This window comes from Oncorhynchus tshawytscha, linkage group LG25 (assembly GCF_018296145.1).
Source record: "Oncorhynchus tshawytscha isolate Ot180627B linkage group LG25, Otsh_v2.0, whole genome shotgun sequence".
Lineage (NCBI taxonomy): Eukaryota > Metazoa > Chordata > Actinopteri > Salmoniformes > Salmonidae > Oncorhynchus > Oncorhynchus tshawytscha.
In genome coordinates this window covers 20,445,137-20,464,219 of record NC_056453.1, presented here as the reverse complement: position 1 = coordinate 20,464,219, position 19,083 = coordinate 20,445,137, and the positions used below count along the sequence as shown (strand labels likewise).

The 19,083-nt window shown below is 43.3% G+C and overlaps 1 protein-coding gene across 1 annotated transcript in view; it reads right to left on the bottom strand.

Annotated features, from left to right (window-relative positions):
• Window positions 1-19,083, bottom strand: part of LOC112224785 (protein shisa-9) — a 49,468-nt gene that overhangs the window by 24,149 nt on the left and 6,236 nt on the right. The window contains exon 3 of the mRNA XM_042306106.1: window positions 12,456-12,574. Within this exon, the coding sequence (XP_042162040.1) occupies window positions 12,456-12,574 (119 nt within the window). The remainder of the gene's footprint in view (window positions 1-12,455; window positions 12,575-19,083) is intronic.

Here is a 19,083-nt window from a genome sequence, read left to right as displayed (position 1 = left end):
TATATGTGCAAAAGTACTCTCTCACAACTCGATGAAACCTTCACTCTTGCGCAGACATTTAGAAACAAAACATGGCAATTTGAAAAATAAGCCACGGGAGTTTTTGGAGCAAGAATTAAGACGACTTTTGAGTAGTGAGACATGTATAAAAGCAACGGATACCATTAATAAGAAGGGTCTGGAAGCTTCTTATAGGGTGAGCTACCGAGTGGCTAGGACAGGCAAGTCCCAGACTATTGTGGAGGACTTCATTCTTCCTGCTGCCGCGTATATGGCTGGGACACTGCGTTGGGAAAAGGCCAAAAAAACGATACAGACAATGCCTTCATCAAACAACACTGTTTCACGACGCATCAGTGACATGGCAGGAGATGTTTTGAAACAATTACTGCTTTGCATACATGCCAGTAAATTCTATGCGTCACAGCGGGATGAGTCAACAGACGTGGCGGGCCTGGCACAGTTCCTGGTATATGTCCGTTACGTTTATGGGGGGTCAATTAAGGAAGACATCCTCTTCTGCAAACCACTGGAAACCAGGACAACAGGAGAGTTTATTTTTAAAGAACTGGACAGCTTTGTGACATCAAATGGACTTTGGTAGTCAAGATTTGATTTGAGACGTAAGATAGTGGCTGGGCCACTCAAGGACATTCAGAGATTTGTCCCGAAGCCACTCCTGCGTTGTCTTGGCTGTGTTCTTAGGGTTGTTGTCCTGTTGGAAGGTGAACCTTCGCCCCAATCTGAGGTCCTGAGGGCTCTGGAGCAGGTTTTCATCAAGGATCTCTCCGTTCATCTTTCCCTTGATCCTGACTCGTCTCCCAGTCACTGCCGCTGAAAAACATCCACACAGCAGGATGTCACCACCACCACGCTTCCCCGTAGGGATGGTGCCAGGTTTCCTCCAGACGTGACACTTGGCATTCAGGCCAAAGAGTTCAATCTTGGTTTCATCAGACCAGAGAATCTTGTTTCTCATGGTCTGAGGGTCCTTTGGGTGCCTTTTGGCAAACTTCAAGCGGGCTGTCATGTGCCTTTAACTGAGGAGTGGTTTCCGTCTGGTCACTCTACCATAATGGCCTGATTGGTGGAGTGCTGCTGTCACAACTTCTGCCGAAGTCGATGCCTCTCCATGTTTGGGCGGTGCTCGGCGATTGACGTCACCGGTCTTCTAGCCATCATTGATCTATGTTTCATTTTCCATTGTTTTGTCTGGTCTTCTTACACACCTGGTTCCAATCCCATGAATTATATGTTGTGTATTTAACCCTCTGTTTCCCCTCATGTCCTTGTCAGAGATTGTTTATTGTTATGTTCATGTTTTATGGATTAGTGTGTGACGGGTTCTTGTACCCACATTTATTTTATTATGGACTTTGGTTTTGGAGTTTGTGTTTTAAGTTATTAAAATACTCCATTTATACCAAGTTTGATTCTCCTGCACTTGACGTCCCTGCCACCTACATACACGATGTGACAGCTGCAGAGATGGTTGTCCTTTTTCAAGGTTCTCCCATCTCCACAGAGGAACTCTGGAGCTCCGTCAGAGTGACTATCGAGTTCTTGGTCACCTCCATGACCAACGCCCTTCTCCCCTGATTGTTCAGTTTAGACGGGCGGCCAGCTCTAGAAAGAGTCTTGGTGGTTCCAAACTTCTTCCATTTAAGAATGATGGAGGCCACTGTGTTCTTGGGGAACTTCAATGCTGCAGAAAGTTTTTGTTACCCTTCCTCAGATCTGTGCCTCGACATAATCCTGTCTCAAAACTCTACGGACAATTTCTTCAACCTCATGGATTGTTTTTTTCTCTGACATACACTGTCAACTGTGGGACCTTACATAGACAGGTGTGTGCCTTTCCAAATCATGTCCAATCAATTGAATTTACCACAGGTGGACTCCAATCAAGTTGTAGAAACATCTCAAAGATGATCGATGGAAACAGGATGCACCTGAGCTCAATTTTGAGTCTCATAGCAAAGGGTCTGAATACTTATGTAAATAAGGTATTTCTGTGTTTTAGTTTTTATAAATTTGCAATCACTTCTAAAAAACAGTTTTCTCTTTGTCATTTGGAGTAACAAAATGTGGAAAAGGGGAAGGGGCCTGGCTACTTTCCGAATGCACTGTATGTGTGTATGCCTACATCAAATGAGTGGTATGTGATCTAACAAAGAAGAAGCTGGGAGATAGGGAGTTGGAGTTATGCCTTGCATATTAAGAAAAAATGTCCATTAAATTATGACCAAGTAAGACCTTCGGCGTGGTGACCCACTGAAGAAAGAACAAGAGGGCAGGAGCGGCCCATTATGGTTATGTAATGTCATGTCTTCCCAGTCTGGTCTGGCTGGGTGGTGTACTTTACACTGCAGACCAGGCCATCTATGATAGATAGTGTAGATATGTGTCCTTAGCTGTCTGTTCTAGTTGGTCCTGGGCTACTCTCTCTGTCTGAACAGTGGAGGGTTGTTGAGACATGATGCAGTCATTTGAGGGACAGAGGGAACAGGCTGGAGTTATGCAGCAGTGAAGCAGCAGTACTATTACTAATATAATTAAAGAAAAAGACTAGGGTGGACTGTATCTTAGGCTAGGTTGAAGAGTGATATTGCCACTGTGGCGCATCAGTAAGAATGCAGGAACGAAGATTCAAGACAAGGTTTCCAGTTCTCGTTATTTATTCACTAACTAAAAGGGCACAGCAGAAGGTCACAAGAGCACATGGGTGGTAAGATGGAGATTTGATGGCTCGTAAGGCCGGAAGATAAGTTTGTGACAAGTTATGATAGGAGGTTGTGGTCTGAAGGGAATACAAAGAGGAGATAGATAAAATACATTAGTATACAAGACAAAGTGCCATAAGTAAGGAGAAATATTTAAGTATATCAACAATGCTAACCAAACAAAGGACATTACCAATAAAATTAAATAAAATCAAATGTTATTTGTCACATACTCCTAATACAACAGGTGCAGACCTTCCAGTGAAATGCTTACTTACAAGCCCTTAACCAACAATGCAGTTTTTAGAAAATACCCCCCCCCCAAAAGTAAGAGATAAGAAAAACAAATAATTAAAGAGCAGCAGTAAATAACAATAGCAGGGCTATATACAGGGGGGTACTGGTTCAGAGTGAATGTGTCAATGAGCGGGGGCACCGGTGTCGAGGTAATTGAGGTAATTATGTACATGCAGGTAGGGTTACTAAAGTGGCTATGCATAGACAATAACAGAGAGTAGCAGCGGGGTAGGGGGGGGGTGCAAATAGTCTGGGTAGCCATTTTATTGGCTGTTCAGGAGTCTTATGGCTTGGGGGTAGAAGCTGTTTAAAAGCCTCTTGGACCTAGACTTGATGCAGCTGTAAAACCTTTTGAAGATCTGAGAACCCATGCCAAATCTTTTCAGACTCCTGAGGGGAATAGGTTGTGTCGTGCCCTCTTCACAACTGTCTTGATGTGCTTGGACCATGTTAGTTTGTTGGTGATATGGACGCCAAGACACTTGAAGCTCTCAATCTGCTCCACTACAGCCCCGACGGTGAGAATGGGGGCGTGCTTGGTCCTCTTTTTCCTGTAGTCCACTATCTTCTCCTTTATCTTGATCACGTTGAGGGGGAGGTTGTTGTCCTGGGCACAGGGACTATGGTGGTCTGCTTGAAACATGTTGGTATTACAGACTCAGACATGGAGAGGTTGAAAATGTCAGTGAAGACACTTGCCATTTGGTCAGCGCATTCTCGGTATACACGTCCTGGTAATCCGTCTGGCCCAGTGGCCTTGTGAATGTTGACCTGTCACATCGGCTGCGGAGGACGTGACCACACAGTCCTCCGGAACAGCTGATGCTCTCATGCATGTTTCAGTGTTACTTGCCTCAAATCGAGCATAGAACTTTTTTAGCTCGTCTGGTAGGCTTGTGTCACTGGGCAGCTCTCGGTTGTGCTTCCCTGGCACGTTCTGACCTTAGTTATTTTGTTATGTCTTTGTTTTAGGTTGGTTTTAGGCAGGGTAGCCTTTTCCCACCTGTGTTTCGTGGGTGATTGTTTCTGTCTTTGTGTATGTCACTAGACAGGACTGTTTCGTTTCGTGTCATTCCCTTTGTTATTTTTGTTTGAGTGTTCTGAGTTATAATAAATATCACCATGAGCACGTACCACGCTGCACATTGGTCCGATCCTTGCTACTCCTCAGAAGAGGAGGAAGACGAGCGTTACATTCCCTTTGTATTCTGTAAAAGTTTGCAAACCCTGCCAGATCCGACAAGCCTCGGAGCCGGTGTAGGACGATTAGATCTTAGTAAAGTATTGACACTTGCCTGTTTGATGGTTTGTCAGCAGGCATAGCAGGATTTCTTATAAGCTTCCGGGTTAGAGTAGCCTAGTGGTTAGGGCGTTGGGCTAGTAACCGAAACGTTGCAAGATCGAATCCACAAGCTGACAAGATAAAAATCACTTCCGGCGCCGACAGAGATGGCCACCTCGCTTCGCGTTCCTAGGAAACTATGCAGTTTTTTGTTTTTTTACGTGTTATTTCTTACACTAGTACCCCAGGTCATCTTAGGTTTCATTACATACAGCCGAGAAGAACTACTGAATATAAGATCAGCGTCAACTCACCATCAGTATGACCAAGAATATGTTTTTCGCGATGCGGATCCTGTGTTCTGCCTTACAACCAGTGCAACGGAGTGGATTACATGCAGCGACCCAAAAAAAACGACTCAGAAAAAGAGGGAAACGAAGCGGTCTTCTGGTCAGACTCCGGAGACGGGCACACCGTGCACCACTCCCTAGCATTCTTCTTGCCAATGTCCAGTCTCTTGACAACAAGGTTGATGAAATCCGAGCAAGGGTAGCATTCCAGAGGGACATCAGAGACTGTAACGTTCTCTGCTTCACAGAAACATGGCTAACTGGAGAGACGCTATCCGAAGCGGTGCAGCCAGCGGGTTTCTCCACGCATCGCGCCGACAGAAACAAACATCTTTCTGGTAAGAAGAGGGGCGGGGGCGTATGCCTTATGACTAACGTGACATGGTGTGATGAAAGAAACATACAGGAACTCAAATCCTTCTGTTCACCTGATTTAGAATTCCTCACAATCAAATGTAGACCGCATTATCTACCAAGAGAATTCTCTTCGATTATAATCACAGCCGTATATATCCCCCAAGCAGACACATCGATGGCTCTGAACGAACTTTATTTAACTCTCTGCAAACTGGAAACGATTTATCCGGAGGCTGCATTCATTGTAGCTGGGGATTTTAACAAGGCTAATCTGAAAACAAGACTCCCTAAATTTTATCAGCATATCGATTGCGCAACCAGGGGTGGAAAGACCCTGGATCATTGTTACTCTAACTTCCGCGACGCATATAAGGCCCTGCCCCGCCCCCTTTCGGAAAAGCTGACCACGACTCCATTTTGTTGATCCCTGCCTACAGACAGAAACTAAAACAAGAAGCTCCCACGCTGAGGTCTGTCCAACGCTGGTCTGACCAAGCTGACTCCACACTCCAAGACTGCTTCCATCACGTGGACTGGGAGATGTTTCGTATTGCGTCAGACAACAACATTGACGAATACGCTGATTCGGTGTGCGAGTTCATTAGAACGTGCGTTGAAGATGTCGTTCCCATAGCAACGATTAAAACATTCCCTAACCAGAAACCGTGGATTGATGGCAGCATTCGTGTGAAACTGAAGGCGCGAACCACTGCTTTTAATCAGGGCAAGGTGTCTGGTAACATGACTGAATACAAACAGTGCAGCTATTCCCTCCGCAAGGCTATCAAACAAGCTAAGCGCCAGTACAGAGACAAAGTAGAATCTCAATTCAACGGCTCAGACACAAGAGGCATGTGGCAGGGTCTACAGTCAATCACGGACTACAGGAAGAAACCCAGCCCAGTCACGGACCAGGATGTCTTGCTCCTAGGCAGACTAAATAACTTTTTTGCCCGCTTTGAGGACAATACAGTGCCACTGACACGGCCTGCAACGAAAACATGCGGTCTCTCCTTCACTGCAGCCGAAGTGAGTAAGACATTTAAATGTGTTAACCCTCGCAAGGCTGCAGGCCCAGACGGCATCCCCAGCCGCGCCGTCAGAGCATGCGCAGATCAGCTGGCCGGTGTGTTTACGGACATATTCAATCAATCCCTATACCAGTCTGCTGTTCCCACATGCTTCAAGAGGGCCACCATTGTTCCTGTTCCCAAGAAAGCTAAGGTAACTGAGCTAAACGACTACCGCCCCGTAGCACTCACATCCGTCATCATGAAGTGCTTTGAGAGACTAGTCAAGGACCATATCACCTCCACCCTACCTGACACCCTAGACCCACTCCAATTTGCTTACCACCCAAATAGGTCCACAGACGATGCAATCTCAACCACACTGCACACTGCCCTAACCCATCTGGACAAGAGGAATACCTATGTGAGAATGCTGTTCATCGACTACAGCTCGGCATTCAACACCATAGTACCCTCCAAGCTCGTCATCAAGCTCGAGACCCTGGGTCTCGACCCCGCCCTGTGCAACTGGGTACTGGACTTCCTGACGGGCCGCCCCCAGGAGGTGAGGGTAGGCAACAACATCTCCTCCCCGCTGATCCTCAACACTGGGGCCCCACAAGGGTGCGTTCTGAGCCCTCTCCTGTACTCCCTGTTCACCCACGACTGCGTGGCCACGCACGCCTCCAACTCAATCATCAAGTTTGCGGACGACACAACAGTGGTAGGCTTGATTACCAACAACGACGAGACGGCCTACAGGGAGGAGGTGAGGGCCCTCGGAGTGTGGTGTCAGGAAAATAACCTCACACTCAACGTCAACAAAACTAAGGAGATGATTGTGGACTTCAGGAAACAGCAGAGGGAACACCCCCCCATCCACATCGATGGAACAGTAGTGGAGAGGGTAGAAAGTTTTAAGTTCCTCGGCATACACATCACAGACAAACTGAATTGGTCCACTCACACAGACAGCATCGTGAGGAAGGCGCAGCAGCGCCTCTTCAACCTCAGGAGGCTGAAGAAATTCGGCTTGTCACCAAAAGCACTCATAAACTTCTACAGATGCACAATCGAGAGCATCCTGGCGGGCTGTATCACCGACTGGTATGGCAACTGCACCGCCCTCAACCGTAAGGCTCTCCAGAGGGTAGTGAGGTCTGCACAACGCATCACCGGGGGCAAACTACCTGCCCTCCAGGACACCTACACCACCCGATGCTACAGGAAGGCCATAAAGATCATCAAGGACATCAACCACCCGAGCCACTGCCTGTTCACCCTGCTGTCATCCAGAAGGCGAGGTCAGTACAGGTGCATCAAAGCTGGGACCGAGAGACTGAAAAACAGCTTCTATCTCAAAGCCATCAGACTGTTAAACAGCCACCACTAACATTGAGTGGCTACTGCCAACACACTGTCAATGACACTGACTCTACTCCAGCCACTTTAATAATGTGAATTGATGGGAAATGATGTAAATATATCACTAGCCACTTTAAACAATGCTACCTTATATAATGTTACTTACCCTACATTATTCATCTCATATGCATACGTAGATACTGTACTCTATATCATCGACTGCATCCTTATGTAATACATGTATCACTAGCCACTTTAACTATGCCACTTGGTTTACATACTCATCTCATATGTATATACTGTACTCGATATCATCTACTGTATCTTGCCTATGCTGCTCTGTACCATCACTCATTCATATATCCTTATGTACATATTCTTTATCCCCTTACACTGTGTATAAGACAGTAGTTTTTTGAAATTGTTAGTTAGATTACTTGTTCGTTATTACTGCATTGTCGGAACTAGAAGCACAAGCATTTTGCTACACTCGCATTAACATCTGCTAACCATGTGTATGTGACAAATAAGATTTGATTTGATTTGATTTGATTTGAAAATCTGTCGTTCTGCCCCTGAACTAGGCAGTTAACCCACTGTTCCTAGGCCGTCATTGAAAACAAGAATTTGTTCTTAACTGACTTAGTTAAATAAAGGTAAGAAAAAAGTCCCGCTCCTTGAAAGTGACAGCTTTAGCTTGGTGCCAATGTTTCCTGTAATCCATGACTTCTGCTTGGGGTAATATCTATGGAACTCAGGATATATAAGACAAAGGAAGGAAGGAATACTTTCTAAGGAAAGTATAGCATCATAAACTGATTGGCAATAAACATCCCGGCTAGAAAGTTAGCATTATACAATTCTCTATATACATAAAAGGCACTTACTTTAGAGTCCGGTAAGCACAACGAAGGAAATCGAATAAGGACTTGGGCCGCCTCATGCCACTAGAAACACCGAACAAACACTGATATAAAACTAGCTGCTTATATAGGTGAGGAAAGGAGAGGAATGGTGATTATCAGAGTGAGTTCAGGTGTGGTGAGTTTGCCAGAGAGCCGGCACGTCCAAAGGGTGATTAGGGAATTGGTGAGATGGCATGATCCTTCAGAACAGTAATAGGACTCATAATACATTGGATATTACATGGTTATTACACAAGAGGCCCAGAGGTGTGCTTGTGCCTCATTCTGAACACACTTACCCATAGTACAACCTGCTCCCAATACCCAGCTATTGTGGGTGTTCATAGCCGTGAAACACTAAGAGACTGCTGAGACGAGCAAGCAAGCACATGTGTGTGTGTGTGTTTGTAATGTTACATTAAAGAGTATTTTGTGCCTTAGGGAGGGTGATAAAGAGGAGAGTGCATAACGGGACGTCTGACGTCTGTCTATAAGACACGAGAGTGTGTGTGTGGCTGGCCCTAATGCGTCTGTACTACTTTGAGAGCAGTGTAGGTTCACATTGGCCATTTGAGCTTCACTAGTGTGACAGGCATAGCGACACACACACACACACACACACACACACACACACACACACACACACACCTTGCTACCACCTCCTATTTACCGCCCTGTATATAGAGCCGTGCTACTCCCCATCACCCCTCTGTGCTTGAAGACTCACACTTGATCAGTCCCTATGAGAGACTGGTTTTTATATATTTAACTGGAGTGCTTCCCTTAGGGCTGGAGGGAGGGGGGCTACAAATCGCTCCCTGCTAAAATCTGTCATTTATAAGAATAACAAGCTGTTTGTCTTTTTTGGAGCCTGGAGATGGAGATGGGAGGTTATCAGCCAATATGATGATATTAAGAAAGAGAGGGAAGGTAAATGTGGGTGAAAAATAAGTGTTGCAGAGGGAGAGAAAGAGACAAAGAGAAAGATGGACAGAATAGAAAGGGAAAGAGCTATTGCGTGATAGAGGAAGTGAGAGGTGAGTATCGTGAGAAAATGCTTATCCCAAGGTAGTTTCCTGTTTGATAACTAGTTCATTTGGTCCTTTTCTTCTCTGGCCTCTCTTAACAATCAATTTCTTACGTTAACCAACGTTCTACGTGTTTTAATGTCTTTGGACTGAGAGAGGTTCATAAACATACACAAAAGCATCATCAGCTGCTCTACACTTAAATGAAAATTAAGCTTTTGGGCCAAACTTAAGCATTTGCACCAGGTGCAAAGTTTACACCAGTAGACACACGTTTTTGAAGTGAATTAAATATTGAGGGCAGACCAAAAAGGCTAAATAAAGGTTAAGAGGAAGTATAATAAGCTTTGTTTTTTGAGGTTTTATCCCCTATTGAAAAAGCTGGTGCAAACTTTACACCCAGAGCAAAATGCTTTGTAAATCTGACTCTTTGGTCAGTGAGCAGGCAGCATTACTTTTCCCGAAGCATCTCTTTCTTTTCCCAAAGCATCTCTTTCTTTTATCAAAGCATCTCATTCTTTTATCAAAGCATCTCTTTCTTTTATCAAAGCATCTCTTTCTTTTATCAAAGCATCTCTTTCTTTTCCCGAAGCATCTCTTTCTTTTATCAAAGCATCTCTTTCTTTTATCAAAGCATCTCTTTCTTTTATCAAAGCATCTCTTTCTTTTCCCAAAGCATCTCTTTCTTTTCCCAAAGCATCTCATTCTTTTATCAAAGCATCTCATTCTTTTCCCAAAGCATCTCTTTCTTTTCCCAAAGCATCTCTTTCTTTTCCCAAAGCATCTCTTTCTTTTCCCAAAGCATCTCTTTCTTTTCCCAAAGCATCTCATTCTTTTATCAAAGCATCTCTTTCTTTTATCAAAGCATCTCATTCTTTTCCCAAAGCATCTCTTTCTTTTCCCAAAGCATCTCTTTCTTTTATCAAAGCATCTCATTCTTTTCCCAAAGCATCTCATTCTTTTCCCAAAGCATCTCATTCTTTTATCAAAGCATCTCATTCTTTTCCCAAAGCATCTCATTCTTTTCCCAAAGCATCTCTTTCTTTTATCAAAGCATCTCATTCTTTTCCCAAAGCATCTCTTTCTTTTATCAAAGCATCTCTTTCTTTTCCCAAAGCATCTCTTTCTTTTCCCAAAGCATCTCTTTCTTTTATCAAAGCATCTCATTCTTTTATCAAAGCATCTCTTTCTTTTATCAAAGCATCTCTTTCTTTTATCAAAGCATCTCTTTCTTTTCCCGAAGCATCTCTTTCTTTTATCAAAGCATCTCTTTCTTTTATCAAAGCATCTCTTTCCCTCCCCACTGGAAAAGCCAATACTGTTTAGCGCCATAATGTGCTATAATGTCCCACTCAACTAAGTGAGAAACAGAAAGGGATGACCCTTAACAGTCAATTGAGAGGACAGAGGTTATTCAAACCACAGCATTTTAACAACATCACCTTCAGAGCCAGACCTTTTAAACTGTGCCAATTCCACACTCTGAGACAGAGTGAGATTAGAGCAGTGACAGAACTATAAACCAGAAGCACTGGTGTGTCAAACTGAAATCCTTTAGAAAGAAGAAAGGAGGGAAAAGATGAGTAAAAAAAGGATTGGTGAGCCTAGCGGAGTCTACAGTTCTCACCGTAAATAATACATCACCGACTGCCCAAATCCTGAAGACCGGAGGAGTGCTGTGCCGTGTGTGTGCGTGTAATCCACTAAACTGCATTTGCGCAGATGATCCAAGTCCAATCTCTAGTGCTACAGCCAAGGCCTCCATCAACACACAGAAATACAGATCCTTGATGTGTGTATGTGTTTGTGTGTGTGTTTTGAGTGGGGATCACAGAAAATACTGTGGCTGGTCTGAGATCCAAAGGTTTTTTGGGGATTGAGCAGACCAGTGTGTGTGATGTGTGTACGCATTTGTGTGTGTGTGATGTGTGTGTTCTCTCTAACCTAGGTCTATGGATGCACAGTCAGCTCGAGGGGTGAGGGAAAAGGTAGGGGGCCTCTTAGATCAAACACTTCCCACCACCCCTCTCTCTCACACACCCCTGTCTGTCTCTTGCTCTCTCTCTCTGAGAGTGAGTCATTATTATTTAGTAATTATTAGTCATTAGTTATTATTATTCTACGGTATCTACACACACATACATGTATATTGTGATGCATACACAGCCGGAAACTAGTGAAGTATGTACAAATACATGTCATTTCTTTAGTCATTGAAAGAAGTCTCCAGAAATCATTTGGTACATCAACAGACACATGTCATATACGTAGATAATCATTTTGTGATCCTACAATAGGATGGACTGAGTTGCGCTCCGCTCTGAATTCCTCGAATAAGTCATAGTGTGTTTGGGTGCAGGGTTATAAGTGCCCCCTAGATCCTCATAATGTAACTACACTAATGAGTCAGCTAGGTTTTACTCAGCACTGAAACTGCAGTGTTTGGTCTGGCTGCTTTAAGGATGCAAGAGAGGAGAAGGGGCTGTTTGGTAAAGTTTTTCCATCAAGCAAAAGTACAGTGAGAGAATTTGTTAGCCTGTGCCTGTGCAGTGGTGGAAAACTGTCATACTTGAGTAAAAATAAAGATACCTTAATAGAAAATGACTCAAGTAAATGTAAAAGTCAGCCAGTAAAATTCTACTTGAGTAAAAGTCTAAAGGTATTTGGTTTAAAATATACTTAAGTATCAAAAAATAAATAATTTTGAATTCCCTATATTAAGCAAACCAGATGGTGCCATTTTCTGTTTTTTTCTAATTTACAGAAAGCCAGGGGCACACTCCAACACTCAGACATCATTTACAAACAAAGCATGTCGGTTTAGTGAGTCTGTCAAATCAGAGGCAGTAGGCATGACTAGGGATGTTCTCTTGATAACTACGTGAATTGGACTATTTTCCTGTCCTGCTAAAAGCATTCAAAATGTAACGAGTACTTTTGGGTGTAAAGGAAAATGTATGGAGTAAAAAGTACAATATTTCCTTAAGGAATGTGGTGGAGTAAAAGTAAAAGTAGTCAAAAATAGAAATAATAAAGTAAAGTACAGATACTCCAAAAAACTACTTGAGTAAAAATACTTTAAAGTACTACTTAAGTGCTTTACACCACTGTGCGTGTGTGCTGAGTAGCTGTGCTTACCGCTGCGGCTGCGTAGCATCCTAGCTGAGATGTAGTTGGTTTCGATAGGGGGGTTGGTGATTGTGCTGTCCACTGAGCTAACCTCTCCTCTGGGCTGCTTCAGAAGCTCTGTCAGGGTCCTGTTAATGGACAGACATACATATTACAGTTAGACTTTAGAATGACTCTCTACATGTGTGGTGATTGAGTAGGAACAGTGAGTGGGGATTGAACAAGATGATCCCGTGGTTATAGGCAATTGACCCAAGCCCTAACCCTAAACTCCTAGGCAAATAACTCCCCATAGCTGGCCACTGTGTGTGACTGTAGGCTTAGTCAAAGCCAAAAATAATAAGAACAGCAGCACTGCAGGGGAACATGGGAGAAAGTGACAGGAGCCAGAGAATTGGGCTGAGTGTGTGAGAATATAATCTTGAGAGAGAGAGAGAGGGAAATAGACGGGGAGAGAGGGATAGAGAGGGGTGGGGGGAGAGATGGAGACAGAGAGAGTGACACTGAAAATGGGCCATTTTAATTGAGTGTAATCTTATCAGGCACACAGTGTCACACTCATAAATATCCTAAAACACACTGTCAAGTCATTGAGCTGTGTGTAAGGGAACACACTGCTGTACTGAAAAACATCATCTCTCTTTCTCTGTGTGTTTGTTTCCCACGGAACCAGACCTCAGGAAGGGTGGGGAGCCAGGGCTTTCCTCTCCTCTCTTCTCCTGGGAGGACTTTCCTGAACAGATTGACCTTCCCTTGGGCTGTGGTTATCTGTGCAGTACATTATGTGCCAGGAATGTGTATAAATGTGGGAAGGGTACTACGGTGAATTTGCCCTCCCTAGCTGGACAGAGCAGAACTTCATAGGGATGAGCTGAGGGAGAGGTGACAATGTGACATATATCAAATGGGAGAGATTAATAGAATGAACAACTCTCTTGCTCTACAAACTCTGTTTCTATACAAAACAGACTTTGCAGAAACTTGCACGCACACACAAAAACTCCCAAACCCCTTTTTCTAATGACAAACAGAATAAAATGAATCCACCTCCCCAGCAATCTCATTCATCACTTTAGACAAACATGTTTTCTCTTTGAGTTTACCGAATTTACAGAGTTGACATTGATCAATTTAGGGACGGCAGGGTAGCCTAGTGGTTAGAGTGTTGGACTAGTAACCGGAAGGTTGCAAGTTCAAATACCCGAGCTGACAAGGTACAAATCTGTCGTTCTGCCCCTGAACAGGCAGTTAACCCACTAGGCTGTCATTGAAAATGAGAATTTGTTCTTAACTGACTTGCTTAGTTAAATAAAGGTTAATAAATAAATGAATAAAATTATTCACACACTGGTACCTCTGTTCTGCTCAGTGTATCTCCCCGCTGCCGAATAGTGCTCCTCCACCCTGCACATCAGGGACTGCGACCACATGGTAAGTGAACCAGCCAGAGGGGAACCCCTGTGTTAGAGCTGCCAAAAAGTGAGCCCTGGCCCATTGGGACTGCTGAGTGGAACAGTGTGTAGGTGTGGGACTGCCAAATTCTGCCCCTAAGGGGAGTGCTGTGGTGGCATGCTGAGAGGGAAGCAATGTTGATGTCAGACATGATAGCTGGCTGTCTTCAGATGGAAAAAAATGTCTCGTCTACAGGGACTCCTTCCCAGTGGTGGATAAAGTACCCAAGTACTTTACTCAAGTACTTGAGTAAAGGTAAAGTCACCCAGTAAAAAACTACTTGAGTAAAAGTCTAAAAGTATTTGGTTTTAAATATCAAAAAAAAGTATCAAAATATACTTAGACATCATTTACAAACAAAGCATTTGTGTTTAGTGAGTCTGCCAGGTCAGTGGCAATAGGGATGACCAGGGATGTTGATACGTGCGTGAATTTGACCATTTTTCCTGTCCTACTATTCAAAATGTAACAAGTACTTTGGGTGTAAGAGAAAATTGATGGAGTAAAAAGTACATTATTTTATTTTGGAATGTATTGAAGTAAAAGTAAAAGTTGTCAAAAATATAAATAGTAATGTAAAGTACAGATACCCCAAAAAACGACTAAAGTTGTACCAATTGCTGATGACTTTGATTTGTACAACACCACTCGTGCCCCTCGTCACGACAAATGACTTCAACGCTGGCAGTCTCAGCCTAAAGTATGTAGTGAAAGACAGAGCAGCAGAAGAATTTACTCTATTCTAGGCTAGTAAACTGGTGAATCGCCTGGGGGACTTTGCAGAGGTGTAGAGCTTCAAGAGGGTTCTGTGTACAGTGGATAAAGACAGTGGCTTGGTTTTAAGTTTTTGGTTTCGGTAAAATTAAGAAAAGATTGTGCTCAAATTATATAACTACTAGGCCAATTTCAAGCCACCTAAATCTTTAAATATTCCATTCTCTCTTTCTCTCTCACCCTCTCCAATGTAACTCTCTTTTACTTTATTTCTCTTTCTAAATCTACTCACTAGCTGAGACTGCCTAGTGCTTGGTTCTCTCTTCTTTTGACTCGCTACTAAACAACTTGCTGATTAAGGCTTTTAATCTGCATTGTTGCCTTTATCTCTGGGCATTTAGGGCATTTATTGAGGCTAAATTGAACTTCCATTTCAGGCTCTATCTATGTGCAAGTTTTACCCTAAATGTACACTAATCAAATCAAATCAAAGTTTGTGTCACGTGCGCTGAATACAACAGGTGTAGTAGACCTTACAGAGAAATGTTTACTTACAGGCTCTAACCAACAGTGCAAAAAAGGTATTAGGTGAACAATAGGTAGATAAAGAAATAAAACAACAGTAAAAAGACAGGCTACATACAGTAGCAAGGCTATAACAGTAGCGAGGCTATAACAGTAGCGAGGCTATAACAGTAGTGAGGGTATATACAGTAGCGAGGCTATAACAGTAGCGAGGCTATATACAGTAGCGAGGCTATACACAGTAGCGAGGCTATAACAGTAGCGAGGCTATATACAGTAGCGAGGCTATATACATATACAGTAGCAAGGCTATATACAGGCACCGGTTAGTTGGGCTGATTGAGGTAGTATGTACATGTAGATATGGTTAAAGTGACTATGCATATATGATAAACAGAGAGTAGCAGTAGCGTAAAAGAGGGGTTAGCGGGTGGTGGGTGGCGGGTGGCGGGACACAATGCAGATAGCCCGGTTAGCCAATGTGCGGGAGCACTGGTTGGCCGGGCCAAATGAGGTAGTACGTACTTGAATGTATAGTTAAAGTTACTATGCATATATGATAAACAGAGTAACAGCAGCGTAAAGGAAGGATTGGGGGGGAGCACATAATGCAAACAGTCTGGGTAGTCATTTGATTACCTTTTCAGGAGTCTTATGGCTTGGAGGTAAAAACTGTTGAGAAGCCTTTTTGTCCTAGACTTGGCACTCCGGTACCGCTTGCCATGCGGTAGTAGAGAGAACAGTCTATGACTGGGGTGGCTGGGGTCTTTGACAATTTTTAGGGCCTTCCTCTGACACCACCTGGTGTAGAGTTCCTGGGTGGCAGGCAGCTAAGCCCCAGTGTTGTACGTGGCCGTACGCACTACCCTCTGTAGTGCCTTGCGGTCAGAGGCCGAGCAATTGCCATACCAGGCAGTGATGCAACCAGTCAGGATGCTCTCGATGTTGCAGCTGTAGAACCTTTTGAGGATCTGAGGACCCATGCCAAATCTTTTTAGTTTCCTGAGGGGGAATAGGCTTTTGTCGTGCCCTCTTCACGTCTGTCTTGGTGGGCTTGGACCATGTACGTTTGTTGGTGATATGGATGCCAAGGAACTTGAAGCTCTCAACCTGCTCCACTACAGCGCCATCGATGAGAATGTGGGCGTGCTCGGTCATCCTTTTCCTACTAGCCCAATGTGTGTTTGATGTAAATTAGGATGAAATTATAATTAAAGAACTACGGTAAGGTAGATGCTGGCCATCAGTACGGGATTTTAAAAAACTGTTAATAAATTGAAACAGGGGATGTTAATCATTACTGCCCACTCATTTGGGACTCAGCCTGCAATGCGTTCGTCTATCAAATCAAAACAATACAGTATCTTTAAGATCATGGAGGTGAGAAACAAAACACAGGGTATAATCCTCCATTCCACTTGAATCCCAGTAACTTCATGATAACACCAACACAAGAGTCATTCAGCTATTAAAGACATGACCGCCTTGCTGCCAATGAGAAACAATAGGATTATGTCTTTCTCCTGGAGCGCAGGGAAGGTCACAGCATTGAGCATCACTGAGGACACGTAGCCCAGCCTACATACAGTACAGTCGCTGTATGCGTGCCAAATGGCACCCTATTCCCTATATAGTGCATTGCTTTTTATCAAACCCCGTGGTCAAAAGTAGTGCACTGTATAGGGAATAGCGTGCCGTTTGGGACGTAGCCTCTGTATCTATAGCCTCTTATATCTGACTTCCTGCGTCAGAGCTTTCGTGATATCATCATCGCTAATCCTTTGTGGTGAAAGTGCATCATATCGAATTACAAGGAGAGTCTCCTAATGCTGTGTAACAATCAATTATCCCTCCTCTCATATCAGGAAGGATGATGGCTAATTAGCAACATTCAGTCCCACTCTTCGTCATTCACCACCACAGATTCCAGCCCAGCACAGTCCCCACTCTAATGATAAGGGAATCCACAGCTTCCAGCCCAGCACAGTCCCCACTCTAATGATAAGGGAATCCACAGCTTCCAGCCCAGCACAGTCCCCACTCTAATGATAAGAGAATCCACAGCTTCCAGCCCAGCACAGTCCCCACTCTAATGATAAGAGAATCCAGCCCTGTAAACTAATGTACTAGCATATCATAAATAGGACTTGTGGAGTTATGTCACACATGCAGCTAACAAAAATATATGGAAATGTCTGCTCTATCCAAAATTACAACCAACTAATTGCAGCATTACAGCAAAAAATGGAAGAGGCAAGTGGAAGGGGGAGAGAGTAAAGAACTTGTCTGTCGGTCCTGCATTAAGGACCAAAATTGGTTAAAGAAAATTGAGATTTTCAATGATTATAAAAAAAATGATTGCAACTAATGGAATGTTATATATATATGGGAGACACAACCGTCCCAGCTCTGAAGATTTTGCTGCGAAGAGCCAGAATCATTAGATCATTTGTTTTGGTACTGCCCATACGCCCATTGTTTCTTGTTTTTGGTCACAGGTTCAGGAATGGCTGAAGAATTGAAACATTTACCTGGAGCTAACTCTGCAAATAGCACTACTGGGTGATTTGAAAAGCAATAATATTGATCTATAATATAATAAAATTCGTAGCAAAAATGTTTATCTTTAATTTACAATCTGTAGGAACTATGAGAATAGAAAGGTTAAAATCTTTGGTGAAACATCACAGCACAGGTGAAAAATATATGGCAAATAGAAATCGAAACTGGATGGTGTTCAGGGATAGATGGAAGGAGTTGAGTAGAGCTGAAGGGTGGGACTAAAAACAAGATAACTAATGTAAAATATACTGGGTCCGTAAAATGTACATAGGTTCAGAATTTTTGTAAAAATGCACAGTTGGAAATTATATGGCAAATAGAAATCAAAACTGGATAGTCTTCAGAGATATATAAAACAATACAATAATAAACAAATCATAGCCACAGGAAGTAGGGGTGCTGAGGGTGCTGCAGTACCTCTGATAAATCACAATAATGTTTTTTTTTTAAATAATTACCCCCCATGTACTAATGTAATTTCTCATTTTATTAACTCTGTGTGCAGTTTCAAAAGCAGAGATGTCCTTGTACTATCTGACAATGTTTTCTCCTTGACTTCATGAACCATATTCTCAATACCCCATACCCTGACCTGGATTTGGAATCGGTGTGAATAATGTCATTTGAATTGTTGAAATTGGCGTGCTTGTGATGGTGATGAGCACAGAGTAACGAGAGAACAACGGACAGGAAGGAGACTACAGCAAACAAATTAGGCCTTGATGAGTTGTGATGGAGTGTGTATGTGTGTTGTCTCGTTTGTATGTTTATGGATGTGTGTCACCTCAGCTGACCTTTTCCCAAAACAATGCTTAACCTCTCTTTCTGTGTCAGCCCCAATGCTTTGTGATGTCACTCTCACTCTGCCGCTCTCTCCCTTTCGCTCTGTACATCGCAGCCTTTCTCCCTTTCTCTTTCCCTCTCCATATTTCTCCCTCTCTCCCTTTCCCACTCTTTCAATCTCTTACCCTCCCTTCATCTCTTCCTCCCTTTATCTCCCTTTTCCTTTTCCACGAGCACTCTCTTAATTTCCCCCTCTCCATCCCTCTATCAACAATGCAGCTAAATCTCACTCAGAATGCCCTGTCAGTTTGGATTATGGTTACAGAGCTCACATACACCCAGTGGCACTCTACGGCCATATGGGAATATGTACACCCATTCAGAGAAACATTGGGAACACCAATAACCAATTACAAATCGACCCCTACCTATCATTTCTATAGCCATCATTTAAAAATAATAGATTGGTTTTAGCATTTGTAATACCATATTGGGCACGCTGCCCAATGCTACCGCCTAATGGTACGCAGATCTAAACAAGTGCTCAGAAGGTAGAAGCTACGGTTCCATATGGAATTGATCATTAAAGACATTCAGTGGC